Below are 10,210 nucleotides of genomic sequence, written 5' to 3'. Positions count from 1 at the left end.
AAACTCATCTGATTCTTCATCTCCATCCTCTCCTAGAATATTTGTTAATCTTCAAAATGATCCGGATTTGAACTGGATTTTGAACAGTTCGGTTACTTTATATGAAGACCAAGTAACTGAACTCATCTGAAGCTGTAGTTCGGTTGCCCCGTGAGATGAACAAGTAACCGAACTCATCTAAAAGTGTAATCGGTGGTTTGTGGTGGTGATAATCGGAGGTGGTGGTGGTGGTAATCAGCGGTGGTGAGCGGCGATGGTGGCGGTGGTGGTGGTAATCAGTGGTTGGTGGTGGTGATAATCGGAGGTGGTGGTGGTGGTAATCGGCGGTGGTGTTGGGAGGAGGTGGTGGTTATATATATAGGTGGTTATTAGGTTGGTTTTAAATTAAATTAGGTTAACGGTAGGTTAGTCATTTCAACGTTGTAGGACACCCCTTATCACTATAGGGAAGGTGGCCTAATAAAACCATGGTCCCCTCAAAAAAACCATGGTCCCTAAAAAATCATTCTAAATTAGCTACTGCCTACTAGCTTAGCTAGCAAATTGGCCCAATAAATATTGGATTCAACATGGGCCGCGTATACCGCTTTTGTGCTCCCAAAATCAGATATTGGGCCTTGCCCAGGCACCTCCTAGGTCAAGTTCAGTTGCCGTTTCCATTTTCACTCATCTCTTCCAGATTCCAACTCTCAGAAACAATGGGGTTTCGTTCTCTGCTCAACACTGTAATTCTTCACACTAAAAACATCAATGGAACTTCTTCTTCAACCAAACCCCTCCTTAATCACTCATTCATTCAACAAAATCAATCTCTCCTCCTCCTCCTTGTTCCAATTGAGGGCATCAGATTCATTTCTTCCACCACAAATCAAGATTCTTCTCCATCTTCTTCATCTTCAGATGTGGTTTCTTACTTGATAAATTCATGTGGTTTATCAAAAGAAAAAGCTATCACTACTGGTAAAAAAATCAAACTCAAAAAACTCTCATCCCAACAAGATGATGCCCTAACTTTACTTCAAACTTACGGATTTGACAAATCTCAAATCTCTAAACTCATTACCAAAGTTCCATCTATTCTCTTAATCAATCCACACAAAACCCTAAAACCCAAATTGGAATTTTTCAATTCCAAAGGGCTTTCTGGAATTGAACTTGCCAACTTCTTTACCTGTAATCCATATATCTTTAGAGCAAGCTTAAACTTGATCATCCCTCTCTATGATGCCCTCAAGGGCATTCTTCATAAAGATGAAATTGTCATTGGTACCTTAAAACGCTGTGTAATGGGTTATGCACAGGGTCATGTCATGAATCTGAAACTCAATATTGGTCTTTTGAGAAATGAAGGTGTTCCTGAATATGACATTTTTAAGTCTGTAACCAGGCGACCGAGAGGGATACTGATTACTAATGTTCGATTCAAGAAGCTAGTAGAGAATGCCAGGAGATTGGGTTTCGAACCTCGTTTTAATTCGTCTAATTTTATTGAAGGTTTACAGGTATTGTTAAGTATGAGTGAATCGTCATGGGAAAGGAAATTGCTAGTTTACAAGAGATTGGGTTGGTCTGATACAGAAATTCGAGTTTCATTTATGAAACTACCAAATTGTATGAGGTATTCTGAGAAGAAGATAACATTGATAGTGGATTTCCTTGTCAACGAAATGGGTTATATTCGATCTGACATTGCTAGTAGTCCTCGTGTTTTGGGTTCTAGCTTGAACGATACAATTATCCCGAGGTGTTCTGTTTTGCGAATGCTAGTTTCCAAGGGTCTAATTGAGAAGCTAATCAAACCAACTACATTTGCAACAATGACTGAGAGGCGTTTCTTGGACAAGTTTGTGTTCAAGTATGAGAAAGAAGCAACTGAACTATTCAAAGTATACCAGGGTCAGTCACTCTGTTGATTTCTCAAGAGGTAAATTCTTTGTTTGATAAGTATTTATATAACAACCATGTTTAGTTTTGGTTGATCACTGAACTCGATTTTGTCAGAATGTGTGTTATTTGGATTTCCCCAAAGAATTTAAATGCATCCAACAAATTCCGTAAATTGTCTCTGGCAATGTGGTATATTTGATTCCTTGTTATTTGCAATGTGGTAAATTTCAAACAATAAAAATGAAAGAGATGTCAATTCGGGTCCAAATTCGATAATTCAAAATTCAATTAGTTTGGTAATACAACATTTACTGTTTGTAACTTCACCTCATGACGCTGAGTTTAAATTGCTTGACTGTTATAAGCTCAGCAGTGTTTTCTAATGTCATTTGGTTTTTCTCTAATCGTCTTGCTTGAATTTGGGAAGGCCAAATGCCAAAGCAGAGTACTTAATACTCCACAACCTTTAACCTTGCATATACCTGACAGAAAGAGTGCCATTTCCACCCTATGAGGTAATTTAGCATAATGTATCTGGTGTTCTCTGGTTTCAAACATCTGATATCTTTATTGTAACTAGCCAACAAGTGCCACACAGGCTGATTTTTTGGTGGAGAACTGGAGATATAAGGGCATATAGAATGAATCATTTCTTCTTCTAGAATCTATATAGTGTGCCTGTTGGTAGAATCAAAGAACTATTCTAGAATCATTCCAAGTGCATCAGTAACAGTGACTGAGACAAAAAAATTTTAACAAGTTTCTGTGCAAGTATGAGAAAGAAGTTTCTGACTATTTCAAGTATACCCAGGTCAGTAGGAATTTCAGAGATCTTTTCTTTAGTTTCTGTAATTTCGCACTAGCTATATGTGTAACTACTACGAAGCATGTAAACTCTACTATTGAGAATATAGCTATTTTGGTATCAACTAACAAGCATGTTTGAACTCTACTAGTAAGAATATCTGGTGAATAGTGCGTCATGAAATTACCCCCAAGAACACAGATACAGCCAGCAAATTTGATGAATCAACTGTTACCTTTACTTTGGATAACTCTTATTTTCAAACAAGAGAGACAAGAGAGAGGTCTATTCGGAATGTAGGATTATTTATTTGTTTTCACTGCATGCTGTTGCTTGATTCAAGAATTCGGAGAGGATTTGCAGTAGTTTTTCATATGGCCAAAGAAGTGTTTAGATCTGTCTTTTTCATTATAAATGTCAACTTCTTTGACACTATATTAGATCCTGGCTTACCAATCCACGTGATTTATTTTCGTAACCAAATGAGCTGTAATTTTTGAAGTATGGTTTATTAGATCCTCTCATACTGGAGGTCTTAAAATCATTGTTAATTCCTGGGCAATATGTATGTTTTTTATGGGCACTACAAAATTTGTCTAAGTCGTTGGTCTCTACTAGGGGCAAGACAATGGATGGCACAAAGCAGTAAATACACGGAGCTGCCACCCTAAACAATCTTGCTGACCAGGAAATAAAACTCCAGTTTACACATCCACCCACTTGGAGAAGGATAATTTTTGTACATGCGAAGAAACAGTTTGTGTTCAAGTATGAGAAAGACGTGAATGAACTATTCAAAATATACAAAGGTCAGTCACTCTGTTGATTTCTCAAGAGGTAAATTCTTTGTTTCGAGTAAGTAACATAATAACTATTTAGATAACAACCATGTTTAATTCAGTTGATAATTGAACTTGACTTAGTCATAATGCTTAATTCAGTTGATAATTGAACTTGATTTAGTCAGAATGCTGAGTAAATTGTGTGTTATCCCCCAAGAATTTTGATGCATCCAACTAATTCTGTCAATCGTCTGTTTCAATGTTGTATATGTGAAACTCTGTTAAGTAGGTAGTAAGGCTAATTTCAAACTATGAGGATGATGGAAGAGATGTCAATTTGGGTACCAATTCTATAATTCTCTTATCAGTTAGTTTGGTAATGTAACATTCATTGTTCGTAACTTCACCTCATGATGCAGTTGAAATTGCTTGATTGTTAGTTTGTTATAAGCTTAACACTGTTCGTAATATCAGTTGATCTTTACCTAATTGTTCGGCTTGAGTTTAGGAATGCCAATTGCCAAAGCAGAGTACTTAATACTACACAACCTCTAACCTTGGATATGCCTGACAGAAAGGGTGGCATTTCCACCCTTTGTGGATCTCCCCAAATAATTTAGATGCATCCAACAAATTCCGTAAGTTATCTGTTGCAGTATTGTATATGTGAAATTCTGTCATACATAAGTAGGTAGCACTAACCTCAAACTATGAAAAGATGAAAGAGATGTCAATTTGGGTAACATACCATAAGTAGGTACAAATTCTATAATTCAAATGCAGTTAATTTGCTAACGTAACATTCATTGATTGTAACTTCACTTCATGATGCTGTTGGAATTGCTTGATTGTTATAGCTTAGCACAGTTTTTAATGTTGTTTGATCTTTCCTAATCGTTAGACTTGAATCTGGGAAGGCCAATAGCCAAAGCAGAGTACTTATTACTCCACAACCTCTAACCTTTACATACACCTGACAGAAAGAGTGGCATTTCCATCCTATGAGGTAATTTGGCGTAGTGTATGCCGTTGTCAGGTATCAAACTTGTGATGTCTAAATTCTGATCCTGTAACTAACCAACAAGAGCCACACAGGCTGATTTTGTGGTGAGATAAAGTAGCGTATAGAATGGAAAAGTTTTCTTCTCCTAGATTCGATGTAGCGTGCCTGTTGGTAGGATGAAAGAACTATTCTAGAATCATGATTGTCAACAAGAAATGGCAATCCTTGGTATTCTTTACTCATCAAGCATCTTGACAGAAAAGGTCAGGTATGAGTAAGTCAGTTACAAGGATAGAAGTGTGCATCCAATTGCTTAATGATTGGATTTAGGTTGCAGAACAACTGATTTATCTGATTTTGGTAAGAATTATATGCGAAACATTTTCACAGAAAACTAATGTAGTCAGCAACTCCTGGTAAATTAGCAAGTTTGAGTCTCAAAATTCAGAGAAATATGGGTATTCTTAGACGTTGAAGTTGATTATTTTTTTCTTGGTGGAAACTAGCATTACTTTAGACAATTACTCCTAAAAGAGGAAAGTGGTGGCTTTGACTGGGTTTGGGTTGGGCTGAATAGAATGATTTTTCACTTTCCCTTTTCAGACTTGCTTTCCAAAATTGCTTCACAAGAAAACCAAAAGGCTTTAAATATAAGGAATCTCTCTTTGGTTTGTTTTCATCAATTCAGAAACCCCTGGGTCAATTGTTGGCGAGTTTTCTGAAGAAAACGAGTTTTTTGAAGTAACAAAACTGTTGAGTTACTACTTTTCACCAAGATTTCCACAACGTTTTAGATTTTTATCCCAAGCAACAAGCGGATAATGCTTCCCTTGACTATTTGGTGCGAAACATGTAGGAATCACATCTCTAAAGGAACAAAGGTAATTTCTTATGGAAAAGATGTAGCCGATGAGACATGTTTAGGGATGCGGGTTTTCAGATTCTACTTCCAAGTGCACCAGTTGCAAAGCTGAATTAGTTATGAACTGAAGACTGATCCACAAAATTCAGACCATATTTTTGGAACGAAACTACACAGTTCGGTCTACTCGAAAGAAATCTCTCGTCACCGAACTCAATTTTTTTGATAATTTCTCTTGCTAACCGAACTTTTGAAATATTTAGTTGGGTGTGCTCGCAAAAAAAACTCTTGTAACCAAACTAAAATTTTCAAAAGTTAAGAATGAGTTTGGTTTTGTCGATAATTTTTATGCCTAACCGAACTTTTGAAATATGTAGTTCGGTTACGATGCAAAAAAAAATTTGGTAACCGAACTATAGTCTGCTAATCACAAGTGTTGTGTTTACTTTATTCTTTAGTTCTATTTGATTTGATAACACAATATTCTCTTATGTTTAGCTAATACTTTGGTTTTTGTTCATTAGGAACAAAGCAAAAAGATTGAGACTACAACTAGATGAGGATTGGAAAACTCCCACCCCTTGTGGAGCAAAACATTTTGATTTTCGAAAACGTGGTGCCACAAATGCTAAACATGGAGGGGACTTGTTACTGGAAGTCAACCAAGATAGTGTTTGTGATGTAATCCAAGATGTCAATGAAGAGGTGATGGAGAATACAATTGATATTGTTATTGAAGAAAAGAACGATGACGAAGAAAAGCAAGGAAATGAAGGCCAAGGAAATGAAGAGGTTGAACAAGAGCAAGGAAATGAAGACCAAGGAAATGTAGAAGAAGAAGAACTAGAACCCGGCAAAGAAGGAGAAGGACAAGAGGGGGGAGAGGAGGGAGAGGAGGAAGAGGATGGAGAAGAGAGAGAGAGGTGGTAAAAGGGGTCGACAACTAGGAGAAGGTTCAAGTCGCGCTGTGGAGGAAACTGGTCAAGGAGATGATACCACAAGTGATGAGGAAGTTCGACCTAAAACTCGTGGTAAACAAGGAGGTGGCTAGAGGGGTCGTAAAACTGGTCGTTAGTGATTTCGTATGATTTTAGTTTCAAAAGACATCTTAGTTATGGATTTCGTATGGTTTAATTTGGTATGTGTGTGTTTTAAACAATTACTTGAGGATTTCGTAGTTTGGTATGTATAATACTTTTATATTTGTTTTAGAACCTTGTTTGTGTTTTCAATTTTTATTGGGTTTGTGTTTTCAATGTTATAAGACTGAAATGTTGAAATACAGTATGTTTTCAGTGACCTGCAATTTTTAAATTTGTAACCGAACTTGCAGTTTGGTTACCTGCGATAAATTACTGGTCACCGAACTCTTTTTTTGGTTACCTGGTAAAATTCTACCAGGTTACCGAAGTCATAATTCGGTTGCCTCGCAACATTTTCACGGGTCACCGAACATTCCTGTAGGCTGAAGCAGTTAGCCTTCATCCATATGATATTAGTTCGGTTAGAAAAACATAATTTGTCTTGTAACCGAACTCTCGGTTCGGTTAGCATACCATTATTTCTTATGTCACCGAAATGTTCTCTGGAGACTCAAATTTTTTCCATTGCACATGTTAGAAAACTCATTCTCTTGATGCAGAAATCACATAGACCAACTCTTAGGTTTGTTTTGGAGTGTTTTTGGAATCATATATATGCTTAGTTTGGCTGTAAACGGTGACTTCGTCGAGGTACGCCCAACAATATTCAACAATGGCATCTCGTACTTGTTCGTCTTATAAGTGCAATCCATTATTAGAACTTGATGAAAGCATTGAGCCAATTGAACACTCGTCGGATGCGCAATAAAGAGTTGTGTTATCTCTCCTTCTGAATCCACATCCTTTTGAACCGCGTAGTTTTTCTCTTTGGCCAAAAAAAAAACAATTGTTGCATTACTTGTCTATCTTTCCATTCCTTCCTTCTAATTGTCTCAATTGCATTGTAAATTGTGGACAAAGATGAGTGGTTATCCTTGTTATCCTCCTTTAGTATTTGGAGCATTTGAACCGGTAAAATACCCATTGTCCTCATTTTAGCTACCTTTTCCATCTCTTTAGGAGTTAGCTTTGCTGCCATGAAATGTCCTTCAAGATGCTCCGGACGAGGATGATTATGACAAACTTGCATAACCCTGTAGAGAACCCATCCACCCTTATCTTCGTTGTAATTAAATGCAAGCTTGAATGGGCAATTAATCTTCTTTGAGAAAATTTTTTTCTTCTTATTTCTCTTTCCTTTATAAACATAACCCTTCCTCTTGTGGCTTTTATCGGGATCACCGCTTCTCTCACAAACCATTTCAAACCGAGTTTTGCTTTCTCTCCCATTCAATACTAATACACACATGTCTTTTTGTGCATGTTGTCTAGCCCAACTCTTTGCATCTTCTGGATTTGGGAATACCAAGTCATTCATCTAGTGATGGGATGTGTCATCGTACAAAATACCAACTGGGGAAGGTTGGTTTTCCATTGGTTCTATTGGATCACATGGAACCTACAAGTAATAGCACAACGTCAATACCATAAAAAAACTCCTTACAAGTTCGGTAATGTAATCTTTTTTATTGACCCTACCGAACACAAAGTTCGGTAGTGTAGTTTACATAAATAAATTGGGGTCTTACCGAACTCGATCTTTAGATTTTCTATGTACAAGTTCGGCAATGAAACTGAAAAAATCGACTAAACCGAACTCAGAGGTTCGGTTAGAAACGTTGTATTTATATTTTTATGCGACCTTACCGAACAGAAAGTTCAGTATCAAAAGTGTTGATATCTACTAAATCGAACTATGCACTGTAACCGAACTCTAAAAAACCACCATTAACATGTAATTTGGTTACCTGCGTCTGCTCAATTTAGTAACCGAACTACACATTAAGAACGGTTCGGTTACCTCGCAAGCTAAATTTGATAACCGAACTCGGTTGACCTCATCGAAGTTTTTCCACTAATTTTGAGTTTAGCCAAATTTTTGCACAATTCAAGCTACATTAACTAAATATGAGGCATACCTGAGTACTCATAGCTTCATCTGCAGGTTGTGGCTGATGAAATCCATCATTTATTTGGTTAGCTTGAGATTGGGGAAAAAAATTTTCATCATCTAACAAATAACTCATATTTGGATCATTAGAAGTATTGACAAATACACAATGAGGTGAAGGGGGTTCTGATTCTGATTATGAAGTATCATCACATGAATCACTCAAATCATAATTATTAAACTCAAAAAAAAAATGGGTTCACCCATCTTCTTCTTCATATTACCTTCTCCTTCTTCTTCTTATTATTATTATCTCTCAATAATAATGTTATAACAAAACAATCCTACTAATATAACTCACTAATCACTAATTAATCAGTTACTAATCATAACACTAACACTAATTAATCATCACACTAAGTTAATCATTAAGGGTAAAGTAGGTATTTTTTTTTAAATAAGATAAGGGGTGATTGGAAATTACTACCAATAACTACCCCAAAAACTTGAGAGTAGTCCCCCCATTTTTTGAGAAGACACCAAAAAATCGTTCTATTTTTGAGTCTCGAGCAATGGTGTTCTGATCGTAAACTATCTCAAGGCATGTAAAAAGCCTATTGAATTAAGATGGTGAGTTTAGTTTTTAGTATCAATGGAATACTGACTAGTAATTTACAAATTAACTTTTATTCATTCTACAAATTAAATAATTAAGTATTGAACGTTGCCACCATTCCATCAATGATATCAACTATATATGTTAATTCGATAAAAAAACTCTCTGCGAATCGGGCGAAATCAAGTCGACTCAGGCGACAACGATTTGCACCTTCAGATAGCTAATTCCTTCAAATCATTCTGATGAGATTTCTATCATCAACATCAGCTATTTTTCCCTCAAATCTTACCCTATCTTCTCATCAAATCAGATTCCTTTAATTTAAACCAAAAATCCTTCTCTCATATATTAATAAATTCAAAACCCTAAGCTCGATCTTCAAAATCAGATGCAAAGGTCAATTTCAATGGTGACCAATTTCAATCAAGAGTAATCCTTTGGACTCCTGGGGGCTGAAAGATAGATTAAGGGGGTGGGGGTTGTGGATTTGAGGAACTGATGGATGACAAAATATTTTGAAACGTATTTTGATTTCTTATATATCTGATTTCATGTTAGGGGTAAATTTCAGTTTTGGTAATTAAGATAGGGTTTGTGTTTTGAAGGTATATTTCATGTATGTGTTTGTGATTTCTTGTTCTTATACTTTCTTTGTATGTCCTGGTTGCTGAATTCTGGTTTCGTCTTTTTATATTTTCACTTCTAGGATATACGTTTACGATTGAGAAATAGTTCTCAGTTTAATTGTTTTTGTTGCTGCCATCTTCTTGGATTTCATTTTCACGGCTTGCAGGGGGTGTTGGTATATCTTATTGATTGATTATTATGTTTTATGGCTGATTGATTATATGTATTAAACTCTTTTGTGAGTGGTGATTAGTGCTCTTTATGGGGTTTCCAATCTGTGTTTCTTTGATTAACGGGAAATTTGAAAAGTTTGTCGTGAGATTTTAATTCATGAGGTTTATTTTGGGGATTAAAAGGTGTTGATTAAAGAAAAGTCTCTTAAACTGGGTTATTAGGGATTCTTAGTTTTTGAAGGAAAATGAAAACCTTCCTTTTGTGTTTGTTGTTCATGTTGGTCTTATGGCCAGTGCCTTCTGTTTCATATGCTGTTGTAGTTTTCCTCATGTATGTTGGTTGGTATTTTGATGATTGATGTCTTGTGTTGGTGTTAAAGCTTCCTGCTGCTTTGTGTATCTGATCGTTGAAGGAACTT

At 36.2% G+C, this 10,210-nt stretch overlaps 1 protein-coding gene across 4 annotated transcripts; it reads left to right on the top strand.

The window, feature by feature from the left end:
• The first annotated feature begins 663 nt into the window (after window positions 1-663).
• On the top strand, window positions 664-6,538 carry LOC113307756. 4 transcript variants are annotated; one of them, XR_003339300.1, is made up of 3 exons: window positions 664-1,924; window positions 3,311-3,501; window positions 5,864-6,538. XR_003339300.1 is itself a non-coding variant. In XM_026556207.1 (2 exons), the coding sequence occupies exon 1, from the start codon at window positions 699-701 to the stop codon at window positions 1,911-1,913; it is 1,215 nt and encodes a 404-aa protein (XP_026411992.1). In that variant the 5' UTR covers window positions 664-698; the 3' UTR covers window positions 1,914-1,924; window positions 3,311-3,667. The 4 variants fall into 4 exon arrangements, 1 of the variants encoding a protein (XP_026411992.1); XR_003339302.1 differs by having other exon boundaries at window positions 3,311-3,547; XR_003339301.1 differs by lacking the exon at window positions 5,864-6,538 and having other exon boundaries at window positions 664-2,698; window positions 3,311-3,667.
• Window positions 6,539-10,210: the final 3,672 nt, after the last annotated feature.

The sequence above is a fragment of the Papaver somniferum genome, chromosome 9 (assembly GCF_003573695.1).
Source record: "Papaver somniferum cultivar HN1 chromosome 9, ASM357369v1, whole genome shotgun sequence".
NCBI classification, from domain to species: Eukaryota; Viridiplantae; Streptophyta; class Magnoliopsida; order Ranunculales; family Papaveraceae; genus Papaver; species Papaver somniferum.
Note: the sequence above shows the minus strand (reverse complement) of the source record. Positions and strands in the feature narration are given on the sequence as shown.